At 41.7% G+C, this 23,203-nt stretch overlaps 1 protein-coding gene across 5 annotated transcripts in view; it reads right to left on the reverse strand.

Annotated features, from left to right (window-relative positions):
* Nucleotides 1–23,203, reverse strand: part of SIPA1L1 (signal induced proliferation associated 1 like 1) — a 522,698-nt gene that overhangs the window by 256,696 nt on the left and 242,799 nt on the right. For all 5 annotated transcript variants that reach the window (XM_073608614.1, XM_073608616.1, XM_073608618.1 and 2 more), the window contains exon 5: nt 439–627. In XM_073608614.1, coding sequence (XP_073464715.1) covers nt 439–627 — 189 coding nt within the window. The remainder of the gene's footprint in view (nt 1–438; nt 628–23,203) is intronic.

Below are 23,203 nucleotides of genomic sequence, written 5' to 3' on the forward strand. Positions count from 1 at the left end.
TCAAATACTTTTTTCCTCACTGTAGATGTGAGTGGAGCCTAACTTGACATTCTAGCATCCAAAGCCACTGATTGGTGTTCACCTTTAAAGTAAAGTTAGTCTTCATGTTTTCCCCAGCAAATAATATGTTTAAAGATTCAACATTTATGACTGTGTACAAACCATGAAGAGCCTGGAATTGATTATGAAAAAAATAATAATAGACATTGGATAAAAAAACAGCAGGGGTTACATAAAAAAATTAAAGAATAAGTTTACCTTTTGTTAAAAAAAAAAAAAAGTAATAAACTGGGGAGAGATTCGGGTAGGTGCACTTCGGCAACGTTACATTTTATACCGTACACACAGGTGTAACATGTTACCAAAGGTGAACTTATCCTTTAAGCAGTGGAATAAGCATGAATAAAGTGATTTAAGACCATGCAAAGATATACGTACCCCTTGCTCGTCAAGTTTTAGGAGCTGCTCTGTAACTTTTGGAGTGTTGAAAGCCAGACGGAGACATTGTACGTTCAGCTCAGGGACAAGGTGCTCAAGTACTTCTTTAAGAGGCAAACCTCTTGCTGTGCCATGTTTGGCAGTCGATGGAATAGCATCTTCAAGCACTGATCCACGTAACGTCATAAGCTAAGAATAAAATATGGAATACATGTCACATTATAACGAATTTTCAGGCTGCAGACGGAAGTACTTATTACCAGGACATTTAATATTAATGCTTTGCCTATAAAGTCAGCTCCTTCTACTTTATTTAACAAAGAATAATTAATCACTGCTCCATGTAACACATTACCGCAGTGGATTATTCTCTATTATACATTTAAAACCGCAGCTAGATCAATCATTCAGTTTAAGAACATAAAGAATGGTTTAGATAAAAATCCTTGTTTAAAAGATCACATTTTTTTAAAGGATTAAATGTGTGAAAGAGATCCAAAAATATACATATTATATACACACACACACACACATAGTGGATATAAAAAGTCTACACACCCCTGTTAAAATGTCAGGTTTCTGTAATGTAGAAAAAGAGACAAAGATAAATCATTTCAGAACTTTTTCCACCTTTAATGTGACCTGTAAACTGTACTCGGTTGAAAAACAAACTGAAATCTTTTAGGTGGAGGGAAGTAAATCAGCATGACATATCTTGACTTGGCAGTATTTGCCCATTCTTCTTTGCAAAAACACTCCAAATCTGTGAGATTGCCAGGGCAACTCCTGTGCACAGCCCTTTTCAGAACACCCCACAGATTTTCTATCGGATTCAGGACTGTGCTCTGGGTAGGCCATTCCAAAACTTTAATCTTCTTCTGGTGAAGACATTCCTTTGTTGATTTGGATGTATGCTTTGGGTCACTGTCATACTGAAAGAAGACATGTTGTGCAAATATTGACTGGTATTTGGAATGGTTCATAGTTCCCTTTACCTTGACTAAGGCACCTGTTCCAGCTGAAGAGAAACAGCCCAAAAGCATGATGCTGCCACCACCATGTTTCACTGTGGGTATGGTGTTCTTTTGGTGATGTGCAGTGTTGTTTTGCCCCAAATCAGACCATAACACATTCTCCCACATGCTTTAGGGAGACTTCTGATGCGTTTTTTGCTAAATTTAGCCGGGCTTGGATGTTTTTCTTCATAAGAAAAGATCTGTCTTGCCACTCTACCCCATAGCCCAGACATATGAAGAATACGGGAGATTGTTGTCAATTGTACCACACAGCCAGTACTTGCCAGATATTCCTGCAGCTCCTTTAATGTTGCTGTAGGCCTCTTGGCAGCCTTTGTGACCAGTTTTCTTTTCGTCTTTTCATCAATTTTGGAAGGACATCCAGTTCTTGTCTAGTCACTGTTGTGCTATATTTTCTCCACTTGATGATGACTGTCTTCACTGTGTTCCATGGTATATCAAATGCCTTGGAAATTCTTTTGTACCCTTCTCCTAAATGATACCTTTTAACAATGAGATCCCTCTGATGCTTTTTAAGCTCTCTGCGGACCATGGCTTTTGCTATAGGATACGACTAAGAAAATGTCTGGAAAGACCTACTAGAACAGCTAAACTTTATTTGGCACTTTAAGTGATGGCAGGTGTGTACTGACTCCTATTTAACATAAGTTTTATTGTGATTGCCTAATTCTGAACACAGCTACATCGCCAGTTATAAGAGGGTGTGCACACTTATGCAACCACATTTTAGTTTTTTAGTTTTACTTCCCACCCTAAAAGATTTCAGTTTGTTTTTCAATTGAGTTGTACAATTTTTAGGTCACATTAAAAGGTGGGAAAAGTTCTGAAATGATTTATCTTTGTCTCTTTTTTTTACATCACAGAAACCTGACATTTTAACAGGGGTGTGTAGACTTTTTTTTAGCCAATATATATATATATATATATATATATATATATATATATATATATATATATATACACACACATACACATACCGAATACTGCAAAGTAGAGAGACAATATTGATTCTACTGTATTAAAAAGATCCAATTTGTTGTTTAAAGAAAACTAAACATAATATTGACAATGTTCATATTGTTCATGCCATTGTTCACAGAAACGCAAAACCTTGGGACAGGCCAACCATAGGTGTCCCTTTCAAGACCCCCCAGAATAGATTTATGGCTTTTTTTATTTATTTATTTTTTTTACTAGTAATGGCAGCGATCTGTGATTTTTAGTGGGACTGCGACATTGCCGTGGACAGATTGGACACTTTTGACACTTTTTTGGGACCACTGACATTTATACAGTGATCAGTGCTATAAAAATGCACGGATTACTGTGTAAATGTCACTGGCAGGGATTAAATGTGTTCCCTCTGTGTGTGTTCTAACTGTGGGGAGATGGGACTGACTGGGGGAGACCGATAGCTGTTCCTAAATACTAGGAACACATGATCTGTCTCCACTTCTCTGACAGAATTGGGATTTGTGCGTTTACACACACACATCCCCGTTCTGGCTCTGTCAGGAGCCATCGCGGGTGCCCGGCTGGCACGCACATAGGCTCCTAAGTGACACGGCGGGCGCCCCCTATATCCCTTAATTTGGCCAAAATACAGCTACAGCGATTCACGTAAGGGAGCCAACCTGCCGCCGTATAACAACAGTGGCTGGTCGGCAACTGGTTAAAGTGATTGTAAAGTCTCGTTTAAAAAAAAAAAAAACACAACAAACATGTCATACATACCTCCTCTGTGCAGTGGATTTGTACAGAGTAGTCTGGATCCTCCTCTTCTCGGCTTCCTCTTTGCTGCTCCTGGCCGCTCCCTCCTGTCGAGTGTCCCTACAGCAAGCAGCTTGCTATGGGGGCCCCTGAACTGAGATGCAGCTCTGTGTGTCCATTCAGACACAGAGCTGCCGCTCGGCCCACCCCCTCTCTGTCCTGATTGGCTAACTGACTTTGATTGACAGTCGCAGGAGCCAATGGCACCGCTGCTGTGTCTCAGCCAATCAGGAGGGAGAGTCTCGTGGACACTGCTGGATAGAGATGGGGCTCAGGTAACTATTAGGGGGTGCAGGAGAGGCTGCTGCATACAGAAGACTTTTAATCTTAATGCATAGAATGCATTAAGATAAAAAACCCTCTGCCTTTACAACTCACTTAAAGTGGTTGTAAATCTTTTACAATCACTTTTTGCTACAGGTAGGCCTATAATAAGGCTTACCTGTAGCTACCCCAGATATCTCCTAAACCTGCACGGTTTAGAAGATATCCCCTGTATCAGCATGTACCGACGTCATTGGGACATGTGCACTGAAGCAATGGCAAGTTCGTTCAGCTAGTATGCCATTACCGGCGGATCCCGCGCCCATGCACGGGAGTGACGTTATTGCGGCTCCGGCCAATCATGCGCTGGTGGCACCTCCCCACATCGAGTGGCTGGAGAAGTGCGCTCCTTGGTGGACACCTGTGTGGGCGCACTCTCGAGTCCTGCATCTGTGTCCAATCACACAGAATGCAGGACTTGGCCCTGCCCCCCGCCACTGTATCATTGGATTTGAGTGACAGCAGCGGGAGCCAATGGCTGCACTGCTATCAATCTATCTGGATCAGGACACAAGACACCAGCTAGAGATGGTGTGCTCGTTCCCAGCAGGAGGACGACAGCGTTCAGGTAAGTAAATGGGGGGCTGGGGGACTGCAGCACTACAGAAGGTTTTTCACCTTAAAGCAGAGTTCCACCCTGAAATTTTTTTTTTCATAAATCGGACTCCTCTAAACCTATAAAAAAAAAGACATTTGAAGGAAAAAAAAAGTGCTATAGTTGCCAGAATCGCCCTGTTGCTATGTAGTCCTCCTAATCTACCACTTCTTGGTCCACGGAGCTCCTCATCACTTCCTCCCTCGACTGTGCTCCTGGGAAATGATGACACATCATTTCCCAGGAGTCTGTGGGCAGTACTGTGATAAAAAAAATCGCTTTATTTCCTGACAGGAAATGACGCGATTTAAGGCGGATCACAGCGCCGAGATGTGTTTATCTATGTTGCCATAACAAAGGGCGATGGCGGAAGGTCCCGCCCCCTTGGCAACTTTAGAAACAATCTACGGCCGCCGGTGAATCGCGCATGCACGAGATCAAGAGGTGCATGCTGGTTACCCAGCATGCACCTCTCCTAAGCTTATCCAGGAAGAGTTATCGATTTGGCTTCACATGCCCACAATCATGATGGCAACGGCCACAACAGGAGAGAAAAACTTGTGAGTATAACATTTCTATTTTAGCAACATCCTTTATTAAAATTATATAATCATTTTTTTTTTTATTTAATAACTAATTATGCTCGGATCAATTAAAAATAAAAAATGTGGCCGGAACTCCGCTTTAATGCATAGAATGCATTAAGGTGAAAAAATATGAGGGTTTACAACCCCTTTAAAGAATGAAATTACACTGCCCAACTATATGCTGTTTTGGTATCTCCAACTGCGGCATGCTTTGCTTAACCAGCAACCTAATACGTAACCGATGCCTACCTCTGTTTCCATGGTAAAGGTAATATGCGAAAGTAAACCTCAAAAATGTACATTGTTTTATAGCTTACTTCTTATCCCCTCAGCCCCCTAAATTGCCTATTATCCCAAAACCTCTTGGGAAGCAGAAGTAGATGAGGAGGAATGGGGTGGGGTTCTGGGTAACTGCAAACGGGTGTCCCCTAAGATTTTGGATCATCGCAGACAACTTTATAGAGCAAATCTAACTCCAATACGTATATCTAAATTTCACCCCATGTACAGCCCTTATGCCTGACATGCTTAGTCAATCCAGGTACCTTTCACCAACTAGTTAAGAATCAATTTAAAGAACTAGACTGCAAGTTGAAGGGAAGGACCTCCAAGGTGATATTCTCTGAAATATTGCCTGTGCCATGGGCAACATAGGAAAGGCAGGGGGAAATTAGAGACCTGAATGCATGGCTTAAAGCGGGGTTCCACCCAAATTTTGAACAATATCTGTATGTATTCTCTTCCTTGCCTCCCGTGGGAGTAGGCGTGTTTCTAGCCTCTCCCAGACTCCTGGGAGCTAGTCTCAGGATTCCCAGGATGCCACTGAGCATGTGCGGGAACGAGCGGTGAATGCTGGGAGCACAGCATTCACCACATCCAGGAAATAAATGCTTGTGGGTTTCAAATGCCCACAATGAAGATGGAAACCGCCTGCAGAGAATAATATAAGTTATTCTTTCCGACGAAATCTGACACAGGCGGACATATTACACACAATATGTGAGTATGTAATGCTGAGAAGAAAAGTTTGTGAATGAACTCAAAAAAAAAAAAAAACGATAGATAGGTGGACTCCCGATTTAAGATCTGGTGTAAGAAGTAAGGTTTTGGGTTCCTAGAGCACTGGGCTGACTTTTCATTGGGGTACAACCTATATGCTAAAGATGGTTTGCACCTGAATGGAAGGGGGTCTGCTGTGCTGGGGGAGAGCTTCATGGGAAGGTTGGAGGAGTATTTAAACTAAAATTGAGGGAAGGAGGGTGAATTGAATTCAATCAGGCAGACAGGTCAGTTAGGAGTCAGACATTAATGGAGGGTGGAATGGGGATAGATGGGGGGAGGGTTATAGGAGGTGACAAGAAGGTTACCATGTTGCAAACAACCATTGGAAATTATAGTGCTATTTGTACTACTAAAAAACATATGCAAAACACCTGAGCAAAATGTAATAATGCATTAAGTGTTTGTTCACAAATGCCAGAAGTCTGTCAAGCAAAATAGATGAGTTGGAAGCTCTGGTGCATGAAGAGAGCTATGATGTAATTGGTATTGCCTAATATTGGCTTCATTCCTCACATGACTGGGCTAATAATATTCCTGGCTATGCACTCTTTTGGAGAGACAAGGTAAAAAGGAAACGTGGCGATGTCTGTCTCTATCTGAGAAGTCATCTCAATGCGAATGAGGACCTAATTGATGAAGAGTGTGATGTGGCTGAAGAATTATGGGTGGAACTGCAAATAGATGTGCGTAGTTTAAAGTTAATCAGTGAAGTTTGTTATAGATCGACCAATGTTAATGAGGAGGTGGAGACTCAGCTCCTTGCACAGATGGAAAGGGCTGCAAAAGCTGGGACAGTGATAATAATGGGGGATTTTAACTACTCGGAAATTGACTGGAGTAATGGCACTGCTGGAACAGTTAAAGGGCAAAAATTTATAAACCTATTACAGGACAATTTTATGGTCCAGTTTATTGAGGCCCTAACTAGGAATGATGCTCTGTTGGACCTGGTAATCTCAAACCATGCAGAGCTTATTACTAATGTTCAAATAAAAGGAACACCTGGGTAGCAGTGACCATAACATGATTTCTTTTGATGTTAGCTGTAAGCAAAAAACACATACGAGAAAGATAAAAACACTTAACTTTAAGAGAGCAAATTTTCCAAGAATGATGGCTTCTCTCCAGGACTTATGCTGGTCAAACACTATATGAAAAATTGGCCGAACCCATTTTTGAAAAACGAACATTCGGCCATGAGAACAAACAATAGTGCCACCATGTAATGACCGATAAATCGTTCAGTGGCGATAAATTAATCCATTTTTTGTTCGTTTTTTGACATATACCTAACGCAAACAGTTCGGACGGGAAAGACATTAACCTTTCAATTTATCATTTGGCAGAAAATTTCCAAACTTGTCCTTCATTTCAAATTCCCAAAAACGTACCAACGATTACCGATTATGTGCCCATTAACTGTCCGAAAAACGAACAAACTGGCCAAATGACAATTTTTAGCCAATTTTTCATATAGTGTATGGCCAGCGTTAGACTGGGAGGGAATATTGGCATCAACGGACACAGAACAGAAATGGTAATTCTTCAAAAAGACTGTATGAACTCACTGCAAAGTATATTCCCCATGGGCAATAAGTTTAAAAGGCTAAAAATAAAACCTGTGGCTTACGGCCAAAGTTAAAAAAGCTATAAATAATAAGAAAAGAGCTTTTTAAAAATATAAAAATGAAGGAACACTATTATTGTTTAAATGTTACAAAGAATGTAACAGAATATGTAAAAAGGAAATCAAGGATGCAAAAATTCTAAACAAACGACAGATTGCAAAAGATAGGACAAACCCTAAAAAATTGCCCAAATATATTAAAGCGGGGGACCACCTATCTATCGTTTTTTTTTTTTTTTTTTTTAGTTCATTCACAAACTTTTCTTTTCAGCATTACATACTCACATATTGTGTGTAATATGTCCGCCTGTGTCAGATTTCGTCGGAAAGAATAACTTATATTATTCACTGCAGGCGGTTTCCATCTTCATTGTGGGCATTTGAAGCCCACAAGCATTTATTTCCTGGATGTGGTGAATGCTGTGCTCCCAGCATTCACCGCTCATTCCCGCACATGCTCAGTGGCATCCTGGGAAGCCTGAGACTAGCTCCCAGGAGTCTGGGAGAGGCTAGAAACACGCCTACTCCCATGGGAGGAGAACCAGGAAGTGCAAAGAAGAATAGAAAAATAAAAGGTAATTACGGCGATTTAAATTTTTTTAAACGGCATGTCAGCATCTAGGCAAGGAAGAGAATACATACAGATATTGTTCAAAATTTGGGTGGAACCCCGCTTTAATAGTAAAAATAGGATTTTTAAAACAGCTTACCTGTTTTCTTGGAGTACATCATAGGACACAGAGCCTCAAGTAATTACTTGGTGGGTTATGGGCCTACCTTCAGGTGTTGACACTGGTATAACCAATACAGGAAGCTGACTCCCCTATATAACCCCTCCTCCTTCCAGGAGTCCTCAGTTTTTGTAGCCAAGCAATATAAGCAATATACTCTCACCCCATAAAACAGAGGGGCGGGAGCTCTGTGTCCTATGATGTACTCCAAGAAAAGGATTTTATAGGTAAGCTGTTTTAAAAATCCTATTTTCTTTATCGTACATCATAGGACACAGAGCCTCAAGTAATTACTTGGTGGGATGTCCCATAGCAATGCTACTTGAGGGGAGGGAGACACAACCTGTAGGGCACCCCCAGACCTTGAGGAATTATACTGCTGCTTGCAGCACACTGCGCCTGAAGGCGATATCCTCATTCCATTTTACATCTACTTGATAAAATTTTGTAAATGTATGCACTGAAGACCAAGTCACGGCCTTGCAGATCTGAGACATGGAGGCCTGGTGACGCACTGACCAAGAAGCACCAACCGCTCTGGTAGAGTGTGCTTTAAATCTTTCCCTTTAAATCATAAGTCCAAATTATAAATTGCCGAATCCACTTAGCCACAGTGGATTTTGACGCTGCCTGTCCTTTTTTAGGACCCTCTGGCAGAATAAATAAGACGTCAGTCTTACGAATCTGAGCAGTTTTCTTTAAATAGATCTTCACTGCTCTCACCACATCAAGACAATGTAATGTATTTTCTTCCGTGGAACATGGTTTTGGAAAAAACGATGGCAGGACAATATCTTCATTCAGATGAAAGCCTGAAACCACTTTTTGTCAAAAAGCCTGGACGAGGGCGTAACACCACTCTATCCTCATGAATAATCAAATATGGCTCTTTACAGGAAAGAGCAGCCAATTCTGAAACCCTCCTTGCTGAGGATATAGCAACCAAAAATATCAGCTTCCTAGTCAGAAGGACTAAGGGAACATGCTGTAATGGTTCAAATGGCGGTTTTTGTAACACTGACAAAACTAAATTCAAGTCCCAAGGGCTTAAGGGTGATTTAACTGGCGGATTGATCCGCATCCTCCTTGCATGAAACCCCGGACTAAAGAATGCGTAGCAAGTGGTCTTTGAAATAAAATTGATAAGGCTGAGACTTGGCCCTTAATAGTACTCAGGGCCAACTTCATCTCTACGCCTACTTGTAGAAAGGCAAGAATTCTGCCTCTAATATATCTCTGAGGGCGCCAACCCTTGGATTCACACCTGGAAACATAAGCTTTCCAGACTCTATAATATATAGCTCTAGAAGCTGGCCTCCTAGCATTAAAGTAGAAATAACTGCCCTGGAAAGCCCACGTCTTTTCAGAATATGGGTCTCAATAGCCAGGCTGTTAAATTTAGCATTCGTAAAGTAGGATGGAATATCGGCCCCTGTGAGAGCAGGTCTGGCCTTGGTGGAAGGGACCACAGATCCTCCACTGCCATCTTTACGACCTCTGCATACCATGACCTTCTGGGCCATGCTGGTTCTGCCAGAATTACCGGTTTTCTTTCCAGCTTGATCCTGCAAAGAAGTCAAGGCAGCAACTGAATAGGGGGAAATGCATAGATCAGTAAAAGCTGATCCCACAGCATGATCAACGCATCTGTTCTGCATGCGAATGGATCCTTTGTTGTGGACACAAAGTTGACTAACTATGTTGCACTGGATGTTAGAAGATCTACATCCAGAGTCCCCCATCCTTGACAAACAGCCCGAAACATGTCGGGGTGAATAGACCATTCCCCTGGGAATAATCTGCTGGAGGCACATGTAATGCGCGAGACAATTCTCTATTCCCGGAATGAAGACTGACGATGGGCACGGAATATTTCTTTCTGCCCAAGTTAGAATATGGTTCACTTCTCTCTGCACTGAGAAATTCTTGGTGCCCCTTTTGGTGATTGATATAGGCCACAGCCGTGGCATTGACGGATTGGATCTTGTCGGGACAATTCCTTAACCTGGAAGTCCAGGCTTTTAGAGCCAGACGCACTGCCCGAATCTCTAGGATGTTGATGGGCAAGGCTCTTCCCGGTTCTTGAACACTGTCCTTGGACAGCTGTCTTCTCTGTCATCACTTTCCGGAAAAGTGGTTTGAGGTATTTACCCTTTAGGACATTCTTTAGTAACCACCAATTGAGGCTTTGTGACACCCTTGGGGACAGCCGCATTGGCAAGTCCAAAGCTTGGATCGTTTTGTACCAAGAAAATAGAATACTGTTTTGCAACAGTCTCGAATGGAACTGGGCAAAGGGAACTGCATCGAATGAAGCCACCATCCTTTCTAACAACCTCATGCAAAGGTGAATGGAGGGACCTCCTTTTGACCTGACCTTCCGCACCAACTCTTTTATAGAGTGGTGTTTTGTTTTGTTTTTTTTCTCTGGGCAAGAAGACCCTTTTTCTGGGCTGTATCTATGATCAGACCCAAATACTGCAGCCCTTTTTTAGCGATTTTAATGGAGACTTTACTAGGTTGAGAATGCAACCCAGACTTTTCCAGGTAACTGGTTGTAATGCGTACACCTTACTCGGAACAGCGATTGGTCTATTAGCAATAGATTGTCTAGGTATGCCAAGACTGTTTAAGCCCTGTGCCCTTGACCTGGCTACAGGTGGGGCTAGCACCTTTGTGAACACTCGAGGTGCTGTATGTAGCTAGCCCGAAGAGCAAGGCTATAAACTGAAATGCTGCTGTTCTACTTCGAACCGCAGAAACCTTTGGTGAGCGGGAAAAACATGGACATGCAGATATGCATCCCTGATGCCGATAGGCGCCAGAAGTTTTCCTCCTTGCAGGATAGAAACTACTGACTCGATCGACTCCATAAAAAGGAGCGGATCTTAAGGAACGGATTTAGATTCTTTTAGATCTAGAATGGATCTGTTGAATTTCTGCGTGGCTCTGTACATGTACAGGAAACGCATGAAAAAGGCAGTGAAGGTTCCAAGGAACCTAAGAAAAAACTGAACTATCAGCTGACTCTACTAGAGGTAGCTTGAAAGAGGCACAAATCATCTCTGTAAGAGGTTTGTACCAGCAATTTCTCAGATTGCGAGGCTGAAAAAAAAAATCAACTCTAGTTGTCTCCTCTGCAGAGGAGTATTCGGTTTGCCTTTCTTCCCGATTACCTGAGGGTAATCCTTCATCCTCTACCCACTGTTCCCTTGATAAGGGATCTCAGGTGGGGGAGGGGGATCTAACACGCTTCTCATCCTTGGATAGCGGATGCGATTAAAATTGCTAATTTTCCTTCTAGGCCCTGCAGGGCAGAGGAAAAACGCATCTTCAATCATGTATACAGGGGCTGAATATTTTCTCCTCTTAGGCTCAGTTTCCACTATTGCAACCCCAAAGTTGCTTGATTTTACCGTGATCTTTTGCCGCCGAGAATATGTCGGGGCGCGATTTTGATGTGACAGGACAGGTCTATGGACCTCAAGTCACATCAAAGTGGTACCAAAGTAGTGCAGAGACTACCTTGAAGTCGCACAGATCTGAACAGTACTCCTTGGAAATCATGCCCTAGAGTCTGACAGTGGAGGCCGTCACCGCTGCCTAGAGGCAGCTGCCCCTGCGCAGGCGAAGGAATCCGTTTAAGTGACTTGTCCAAGGTCACAAGGAGCCAACGTGTGGACGAGGTCCCATGTCTTTCAGGAAGCCTCTCATGGCTACGCTGGCCATCAGAGTAGTTAACCTATGAGGAGTGGCTCCTTCACTAGTGAACGCCGACATGTGGATCTGAACCCATGTCTGTCAGAAAGTCTCCCATGGCTGCACTGGCCGTCAGAGTACTTAACCTGTGAGCTGTTGTGGCTTCACTTTAAATAAAAGGACATTTATACCTTTTACTGGACAAAAGAGCTTTACTGCTAGAAATCATTTGGATGTATTTCACCAAACCTTCCCCAATGAAAAGGGAAACTAGTCAGACACCCTTTTTTGCAAGATGCTTCGGCAGACCAACCCTTTTAACCACAGGGTCCTAAGCATGTGTTTTAGCACAAGCACAAGGCGAGACGCCTGGTGGATAGGGTCTTTTATGGCATCTATGGCAAAACATAGCGCCATTGGTAGAAGGATTTTAACCAAAAAAATGCAGACTTTTTATTTGTTGGATGCTTAAGCAATCATGCATCTTTATTGATGCTGGAAATCGCAGCGTCTACTGCTGGTACTTTCCAACCTTTGTGAATTTTTCCTCCATGGTAGAGAACTGAGAAACTCTTTGGAGGGAGAAAATGCTTATCCAGATGATCCCATTCAGCATAAATAAGCGCTGTAAAAAGGTTTTGGTTTTTTTTTTAACCAAAGAAGGGACCTGGACTTTCAGCTTACTCTGTTAGGAGAAGTATAAAAAGTGTAATTAACCATCTCTGTAATGCCCCGTACACATGGTCGGACTTTGTTCGGACATTCCGACAACAAAATCCTAGGATTTTTTCCGACGGATGTTGGCTCAAACTTGTCTTGCATACAGACGGTCACACAAAGTTGTCGGAAAATCCAATCGTTCTAAACGCGGTGACGTAAAACACGTACGTCGGGACTATAAACGGGGCAGTGGCCAATAGCTTTCATCTCTATTTATTCTGAGCATGCATGGCACTTTGTCCGTAGGATTTATGTACACACGATCGGAATTTCCGACAACTGATTTTGTTGTCGGAAAATTTTATATCCTGCTCTCACACTTTGTGTGTCAGAAAATCCGATGGAAAATGTGTGATGGAGCCTACACACGGTCGGAATTTCCGACAACAAGGTCCTATCACACATTTTTCGTCTGAAAATCCGACCGTGTGTACAGGGCATAAGAGTTTGTACCATCAATCTGTCAGACTGTGAGGTTGCATAAGGTTCATCAACTGTTGTTTCCTCCAAAGAGGAAAAATTTGGCTTGTTTTTTCCCCATGATCACCTGAGGATAACACCTCATCCTGTGCCCACTGTTCCCTTGGAAAAAGGGGGTTTGAGGTGGGGGAGGGGGATCTAGCATGCTTCCTATCCTCTTGGATGGAGAATGTGATTAAAGCCGCTAATCTTCCTTCTAAGCCCAACAGGGTAGAGGAGAATGCATCTTCAGTCACATACACAGGGGCTGAAGTGTGAGAAGCAGTTGCACCACCAATTGCTTCCAATGATTCACCCTGGCTTGCCATGTCAGGTCTCTCCGGAGAGGATGACAGTGTGGAGGCATGACTGGAGTTCCCAGCCCCTGGGGGTGGAATCCTTGGTACCTTTGTGGTACACTGGAAATCAAATGTGCTAAGCACAACAGCAGAGGCACTTTAACAAATTATGGTATTTGCTGAACTATAGTTTTAGCAAAAGAAAACAATGTCACCATAAGGATCAGCCTTTGATGCTGAGTACCATAATATTTCCTGTGCTGGAAATGCCTGTTTACACACCTTTACATGCCTAGCGCTCCTGTGTCTTAGTGTGATAGACTTCTGTCTTCAGCATATGAACTGAGAGCGTCTGCGTTAAACCTCAGGTGAGAACCTGATTACACATAAGTGTCAGCTGTTACCGCACCTCTCCAGGAGGAGAGGGGAGGGGAATTTTTTATCAGCAGTGTTTGTTAGGCTCCTAGTTTTAAAGGAAGACTTCACTTTATACAAAAAAATGCAAATGGCTGGCTTTGTATGTTCATAAACTACTGCTGTAACCCCTTTAGATCCCTCAGAAGAGGAACACCATCTGTTCAATTAAGAACTCCCCTCTGGCTGCAGGGACCACACCCGCTGCTATAGCCAGACACAGAGCTGCTGAAAAAGGCATCGTACTAGGTAAGTGTAATATACTCCCTCTAGAGGAGACATTTTAAGGCATACAGTTATACATTTTATCTATGTATTTTTTGGAGAAAAGGGCATAGGTGGAGTTTTTACAGTTCCTAGGCTTCTCCCCTTACCTTATCCTCACTGCAGGATACTGCTGATTTAACAGACAGGTTCAACTTTCACCCATCACGGCGGGCAGCGTAATTAAACCTTCAAAGACTGAGGCCCTTTTTAATAGGGGTTCCGCTCCTTTGGACCTGTATAGCACCCCTCAGGAACAACTTTAGGTAATATGAAAAACCAAAGAGAGTCCTGTTCCTAGGGTCCAGCTCTCAAAGAGAAGCTTACAGGCAAAACCTTGTTCTTCAATGCGAGGCCCAGGTACCATCCTATGGCCTCAGTGGCGAGGATGGATCCGGTTGTGGAGGTTCTTTAAATCCAGCATGGATCCCTCCCTGGAGCTCCTCAGAGCACATCTTCACTCGTGACCAACACCTTAGACACTGGCGAAAAAACTGAGGACTCCTGGAAGGAGGAGGGGGTTATATAGGGGAGTCAACTTCCTGTATTGGTTATACCAGTGTCAACACCTGAAGGTAGGCCCATAACCCACCAAGTATTTACTTGAGGCTCTGTGTCCTATGATGTACGATAAAGAAAAGGTCAGGTCTGAGTATGTAATCCCTTTAAAAAATAATCTAGAGTGGGTGACTGGGAAAAATGGAAGGCACATTTATTAAATACTTTCTTCAGTTCTGCAGATACAAAAGAGCATGGGGGAGCTCATGTCCATAATGGGGATGGTATTGACACAGCCCCAAATAATTCAAAATAGCTCAAAAGTGATATGGTCCATAAATATTTAGACAGAATAAAGGTGGATAAAGCACCTGGACAAGATCGCATCCACCCACGGATCCTAAAAGAATTGAGCTCTGTCATTTTTCAAAGCCATTGTATCTAATTTTTAGGAACTCAATGACTGGAATAGTACCACTGGATTGGTGTAGTGCCAATGTGGTGCCCATATTTAAAAAGGGAACAAAAGTCTTTACCAAGTAACTATAGACCTGTTAATTTAACTTCTATAGTTGGGAAGATACTGGAGAGTTTAATAAAAGACCACATAGATGAGTTCTTCCTGGAAAAATATATTTTAAAGCAACAGACAGCATGGGTTCATGAAAGACAGAAGTTGTCAAACAAACCTGATTTCTTTTTATGCAGAGGTAAGTAAAATCTTGGACAGAGGGGTGACTGTGGACGTGGTATACTTGGATTTTGCAAAAGCATTCGATACAGTTCCCCACAAACAGCTAATGTGTAAGGTAAAGTCTACAGGCTTGGAAATATCAGTTTGTAAACGGATAGAAAACTGTCTAAAAGACAGAGAGTAGTGGTTAATGATTCATACTCTGAATGGTCTAAGGTTATCAGTGATGTACTCTAAGTGTTCGGACCCTTACTTTTTAATACCTTTATAAAATGATATAGGGTCTGGGATTAAAAGTAGCATTTCAGTTTTTGCAGATGACACCAAACTATGCAGTGGAATAACGTCCTTACAGGATGTCTCCAACTTACAAGCCGACCTCAATGCACTGTTTAATTGGGCGACTATGTGGCAGATAAGGTTTAATGTTGATAAATGTAAAGTTATGCATTTGGGTGCTAAGAATATTCATGCATACTAGGGGGAGTACAACTGGGGGGGGTCCGTAGTGGAGAAGGATCTGGGGGATTTGGTAGATCATAAGCTCAATAATAGCATGCAATGCCAAGCTGCGGTTTCCAAAGCATGCAAATACCTTTCTTGTATTAACAGAGGTATGGACTCCAGAGAGAGATATAATTTTGCCCCTGTACAAATCATTAGAAAGACCTAATCTGGAATATGCAGTTCAATTTTGGGCACCAGTTCACAAAAAGGATAATCGGGGAACTGGAGAAAGTGCAGAGAAGGGCAACCAAACTGATAAGAGGCATAAAGGAAAGATTAGAGGTACTGAATTTATTCTCTCTTGAGAAGAGGAGATTAAGGGGGATATGATCGACATGTACAAATATATAAGGGGTCCTGTATATAGCAAACTGGATCATGCTTTGCTGGGGTTTTTCGCCTTCCTCTGGATCAAGTGTGGGTATAGGATTGTGTATATGGGATTGTATGATATTTTTTATTTATTTTTTTGGTTGACCTAGATGGGCTTGTGTCTTTTTTCAACTTAACTATGTAACCATCTCTTGTAGGCCTGTTCCAAGATTCAGAAGTTTTGGATGCAAATTGTGAAATTTCTATATCACAAACGGGGATCCCCACTGTCCCTGAACCTCAAGCAATGTTTACTAAGACTTTATCCTGATCGTGATTCTGACAAGTTTATGATCACATTTTTGCATGAAATCCTATTCACAGCCAGAAAATTGATAGCACATAGCTGGATGCAAGCTCCGATTCCCACCTTCCAGGCTTGGATAGCTGAAATTAAAGCCACCTTACCCCATATAAAGTTGATCTGCTGTATTATATTAGAGGGTGTCCTTTCAAGTACAATAAGATTTTGGATCGCTGGCTACAGATTCCTTATACATGCCTATGACACCCATGCCCATGATACTCTCAACTGGCCCTATTGAGTGTATGGGATATGTCACTTGCCTTCTATCTATTCACTACTCCATCTTGAAAGGGAAGAAAAATTCTTTCATGGAGATGCCACTTATTGTCTGGAACCCTGCACCGTCTATGAACTTTTGAAAAACTCACTGGTTAATTAATCATCTACTGAGTGAGTACATGGGTGCATCAGTATGTTAGAAGGCGGGGTATGTTCTTAAAGTGGACCTGGAATTAAAAAGTGAAGTAGTACCCCAAATAAATTACAGTTTTTCTTAAATTCCTCCACAAAAATAGAACTGCACTTCTTGGTATGGTAGTGTGCATAGGTACTCCTGTGCCTGCAGGCTTATAGCTGTATATTTTCTGTTTGACAGGCACTGCTAACTGAGATTTAAGCAGTGATCTAATGATATACTGTGCTACTTGCTAAAGAGGAAGATGTACCTGTGGACTGTACCTTGCATTGCATGCATCTCCCTGCTTCTGCCTTATTCATTCTACGGATCTTTGCTTCCTCCCTCTTTCCTGTTGCTTCCTAAATATTTTTCCCCTGGTTATCAGCAAACTTGAGAATTTTCTGAAATTGACCCAACACTTTCAATCTGGTTGTGGGGTCATTACCAGGATGAGTTAAATCTCCAAAATGGGCAGTAACATGCGTGTGTTATAAAAATCTTGTGATTCACACTAGCCTATCAGGTGTACAGGGTGACAGAAGGGTGTGGTTTGTAGAGAGGATGGTGTGCAGTGATTGGATGGAGTCGTGTGTTGGCTGGGGTGGGCATCAGCCTGTGTATAGTTGCCAGGCAGCATTGCTATGCAGAGGCCCACCCCTTCCTCCACATGGGACCCTTTATACTTTCCTTACTTGGTCTTGGATTACTATGACCTCACCACTCTCTGGAGAGTGTGAAGAGCCCTGAGGCAGATGGAACAAGGAGTGCCTGAAGGATGAGGAAAGGCCGTTCATCTCCAGGATAATGATGCAACTGCAGGAAAAGAAGGACAAAGTAACCCGAAGGGGAGGCGGGGCCAGGCCAAATACGCACTATGTGCTACAGGTAACATGCCCAGACTGGGGGACTACAACTCCCAGCATTTAATGTCTGGGAAACCATTACTCAGTAGCTGAGCTGAAAAAGCATGGGGAGCCAAGGTATGTGTGAAAAAAGATCTTCTCTGATTATCTTATCTACATAGTTGGTATACACAGACTGGAATATGTTTCACTCTGGAGACGCATGTCCCAGCATTTGTTCTAGAACTAGTAACGCCACAAAGCAGAGGAGGCAGAAAGAGTGGAGAATGGAGCAGGTCGTATTCGGGTTGAGCCTGCGGCGCTGCCAGAACATGATAAAAGCTCAGCAGGTGTTCGAGACACACAGTGGTGTGTGTCTGTAGCCCAGGGGGTGGTTGTCATGGAAAAGTGGAGGGTCTGTGTTGGCCAGCAAGAAGCCCACCTACGGGTGTCTTTGGAATGATGCGCAGGTGTCATAGATGTGGTGTGTAGATTCTGTAGGTCTATCATTTAGGCCCCTCCCACTTTTAAGTGCCATTTGTCCAGACCTAAAATTTGTCACGATTAGCTCCTCATTTCCCCACAATCACAGGAATTGCAATTTACAAGAGTTCCCAGATATGGTTATCACCAGTCATCCCGGGGTATGGCTCTGCAATGCAGAAGCAAAGTTCAGCATCACTGCCAGGATGACTGCCACCACACAGACAGTGCATAACAAGGCATCAGTAAGTAAGCCAAAAGGCAATATTGATGACTAGTCTTTGCCTTCTGCTTTTATTTTTTGGCAAAGCTTTCAAAATGCAGCTCCTTTTTAATTCAGTTGTGTGTGGGTGCAAATCTGAAAGGTACATCACTCTTCTGAAAATTCTGCTTCATAAAATTCCTGCAAGCAGCATCTTTTGCCACCAGCAAGGATTCATTCCTGGTTTGTGTTTAGACCAATTTTCTATGAAATCCATAATAGAACCATAGCACAGTATTTTATTGCAAGTATCATTCCTGAGGAAAGACAAGTTGCATAGGACAAATTTAACCTGCATTTATTTTACCTATACAATCCACAGAAATTATAATGTACCTTACAGTGCTGAGGCTTTGTGACGCGCACAATCTATAAAAGGCTTGCTGCTATATTTAGCTAAAAAAATCTTTGTCAAGGAGCATATCCTGTAGCTTGTCAAATCTCTGACCTCAAATCATTAAGTGCAACCTATCCATGTACTTAAGGGGTCATTTCAGCAGTCAGACAGTCTGCCAACATGCTGTAAGTCCAAAGCATTTCCGGAATGTGAGAAAGGGATCACGAACAAATACAACAAACTGGGAGAAATGGAACGCATCTCTCAATCACATTCCATATTGTCTAGTCCTCCAGATAGTGTGTAACACATTCCAAAGTATAAACTGGCAATTCAAATGTCTGGCCATTGATCAAGGTCTATTTTTAAGATAAAGCATATCATGTCAAACACTGTATAGACAGCAAAAAAATTATAAAGAATAAAATAAAGCAGAATCAGCAATACAGTTTTCTGCCCAACAGAATATTTGCGTAACTACATAAAATTAAACATGCAACTCCAACTGTTAGCTTGTGAACAATTACAGGAATTAAAAAAAAAAAAAACTGAAAAAAAGCATGATCTCTTTAATGTCACGTGTTTGTGTCTGTATCATGAACATGGTTTCCAAAGGTGGCAATCTCAAAGATGTTCCAAAAGTGGACCAGAACTCCACACCCCATCAAAAAGTCCACTATCTATATGTAGTATGTATTGAATAAACATTTAGCTTAGAGCAGAACAGCAAATCTTTAGTCTCCATACCTTCCTTACTTCCAACTCACCAGCTTTGCCCAGTTGTACATTGCTACCAATGCACAAATAAAGTCCATGAATTGGAGTAGAGCACCAGGAGGCATTAATCAAATAATCACCTTACAGCAGCGAAAAAGAATTGAAGTTTTTCACTCTATGGTGCTTAAATAGAAGTCTAAAAAAACCACCTCGTCAGCATTTGAATTTTTTTTTATTATGATTATGAGAATTACAGTTTATAAACTGGTGGCATTGCACACCCCTTCAAGAAGATAGAATGCTCCATTCACGTTGCCGTCACTTCAATTTCAAGCTTCATGGCACAGATGATTAAAAAGGCAGATAAATGTAAAAACTAAAGAAAAAAAAAAAAAAACAAAGGGTAAAGTAAATTAAAATTTAGCCTTGAGACACAGGAAGAAGAAACCAAGTGTTTTTCTTTTCCTGAGATAGTTGTCCTAACAGTGGTAGCTTACAGTATCCTTCTGCAAGCATGTGCATTACATTTGGCAGAATTTATCAGGGCCAAAAGAGGTACAACACAGGATTTTCTACTTTTCTAGCCACTGAGTGTTATCCAACCATCAATGCTACCAGAACGTTTACATTCTGCACACAAAACTACAGTCTCTAACTCCCAATGTATTAATAAACTAGCTTCTTCTACTCTCAAACCTCCGTGTACATATGTCTAACCAAACAGCAAACTGAATTTTAAAACCTGCCAACAAAAATTAAAGAAAGTTTAACAAAACATGTGAAATTATTTATTGTATCTATTATGTATTATTTAATGACTTGTATTACAGCTGCTATTTTTTGTAATGAACAAAGGCTTGCAGGGTTGGCAGTTAATTATTCTTTAACAAATGTAGAATACATTTTTTCTTTTGAATCCCTGTGACAGTGCCAATTAGCTCTGGGTGGCCACCATAAAATTAAGAAAACTTCCTGCAGTGGTGTTTGAAGAATATGTCAAGAGGGTTAGTGCTTGCTCCGCCCACCAATTGCACACGGTGGTGTGGAGCAAGTGAATAAAGGACACATGGCCCGCATTACAGCTATTACATTATTACCACTGACAGGTAAAGTGAACAACATTGATTATCTCATTACAATGGCATCTGAAAGTTGTTGGGATATAATAGGTAGCAAGTAAACATGTTTTCCCGGAAGTGGATGCGTTGAAAGCAGAAAAAAACAAGCATCGCAGTTCGTTGCATAAAGCGATGTGCGCCTATGCTGACCCATGTCCACAGCCAAAAGCACCTACAATGGGCAAGTTAGCATTAGAACTGGACCATGGAGCAATGAAAGAGGGTGGCCTCGTCTGATTAATCACATTTTCTTTTACATCATGTGGATGGCTGGGGGCAGAAAACATCTTTGTGGACTAGAGGAATCCTTATGAGTCTTTGTGGGTAGCCCCTCTCTCCCTCCCAATTTGGTAGGACGCGGAGTGATTTATATATATTTTGGTAAATTAGGACACATTACATAGTGTATATATTTTATTCTTGAGATTTATACATAACTATATTATACTAGTGTACATTCTATCGAGGAATCCCTGGTGCTCCTTGTGCTTCCTCATTTATGCGCTGTGGGGGATCACCGACAACCTATGGCCTTACTTTCTTAAATCATGGTCGATATTTCCTATTCTGGTACCTTGCAATGTAAGTTAGTTTATAGATTACTACTGTACAAGCTCTGCGTATGTACTAGACATGCTGTATGAGAGTGTTTTTTGCGACATATGTACTCATATCAAATGACCATCAATCTACCCTAAAGAAGATTAACTTGAAATCGAAAAGCATTGGGATCCACATGTACAACGTGTATTGTTAGGTGGATATGATATAATGGGGAGTATTTGCTAATTTAGGCCATTTATATGATTGGCCTTGCTGTTTTATGGAAGTTTTTTTGATGGAATTCTGAATAAAATGTATTTGTTTTATCACTATGTTTTTATGTGGTACCTAAAAAAAATCTGCACTTTTCTTTGTTCTAAATGTAACTATCAGGGATGTGGCACACTGGCATATAACAGACTATTTTGATTTGATATTTTGGTACTAAAAAACAGGCAAATTACTTAAGGAAAAGAACAGCTATTTTTTTTTTAAGAAATAGATCATTTGTAGACTGCAATGTCTGCAGTGTATGTAGACAGACATCTACAGCTAGAGGGCCATTTTTTAAGATCACTTCCTTTTTCAATTACAAGTCCCATTTTGTACAAGAATGTACCCTGCAGACATGTAAACCCACACCTTATTTTGTCACATTCTGAGTACATATTGACAGCTCACCTTGACTACTTAGAAACTAAAAAGACTTCTAGAAAAGACAACACTAGTTACTGGTCACAGGTCTCCAATGTAGAGAAATCCATTAATGCGGCTAACTAGCTAGTACTGGCCTCTACACCCCAATGTGATTTACAACAGGGGACTCATCCATCTGCTGTATGCCTGATGTACTAAGAAGGCTTTAGAAATATAAGTTATAATAAAGCATTATATTTGCATTTCACAATGTCAAATGTTGCCAGAAGGTAATGAAATCTACAAAGGTCAATTAACATCACAGTGCCACTAGTAAACGTTTGCGTGTACTATTGAGCATTACCATGTCCTCGTAACATCCAGCGGTGATTGTTTTAATGTGTGTAAGTGAAACTAACCTTGTTTAAAAGTGCCTAACATGTTGTCCAAATTACCAACATGTGTCCCACATGTAGCCAACTGGATCCCAAGTTCTGGTTGAATGCAGGACCTTCAAGTGACGATAGAGACCCAAACTTTCCTAGCTCTTAACCCGATTTCCATTATTCAACAAGAAAATGTGAAAGTGGGCAGGAAAGTTTCAAAGTATTTGAAAACTGAAGGACAGGGATACGAAATGAAACAAGGTGGGTCTATCAACATTAAAGTGGTTCTAAAATCAGAAGGTTTTTTTTATCTTAATGCATTCTGTGCATTAAGATAAAAAAACCCTTCTGTGTGCAACAGCCCCCCTCAACCCCTCCAATACTTACCTGAGCCCCCTCTCAATCCAGCGATGTTGCGCGAGAATCTTGGCTGTCTGTGACCCGCCTCCTCATTAGCTGAGACAGCAGCGGGGCGCCATTGGCTCCTGCTGCTGTCAAAGTCAGTGAGCCAATGAGGAGAGAGAGGGGCCTGAGAAGAGCCGTGGCTCCATGTCTGAACGGACACACGGAGCCACAGCTCGACTTGGGTGTCCCTGTAGCAAGCTGCTTCCTGTGGGGGCAATTAGCAGGAAAGAGGGGCCAGGAGTGCCGGCGAGGGACCCGAGAAGAGGAGGATCTGGGCTGTTCTGTGCAAAACCACTGCACAAAACAGGTAATTATAACATATTGTTATTTTTAAACTAAAAAAAAAACACAGGGTTTAGGTTCCAAAAAGCTTCTCAGGGACACAAATATTGATTTGACAACTCACACTGGTACTTGAAGGCACCACTGAGTGACTGAAAAAAAACTGAATTTTTTTTTCACCATGCAGTAAAACTACATGATAAACACAGAATAAGGCATTATTGTGCTCTACCAATTACTACTATGGGCTCTAGTACATTTTTTACTGCACTGTAATTCATCAGGGGAATCTAAGCAGCCTATTTATTACAGGCATAAATCAATATTTGTGAACATCCCTGCATTAAATTCGAGCCAATAAATTCCTGCAGAATCAGACAAATTTGAGCCA

This window comes from Aquarana catesbeiana, linkage group LG13 (genome assembly GCF_042186555.1).
Source record: "Aquarana catesbeiana isolate 2022-GZ linkage group LG13, ASM4218655v1, whole genome shotgun sequence".
Classification (NCBI taxonomy): Eukaryota; Metazoa; Chordata; class Amphibia; order Anura; family Ranidae; genus Aquarana; species Aquarana catesbeiana.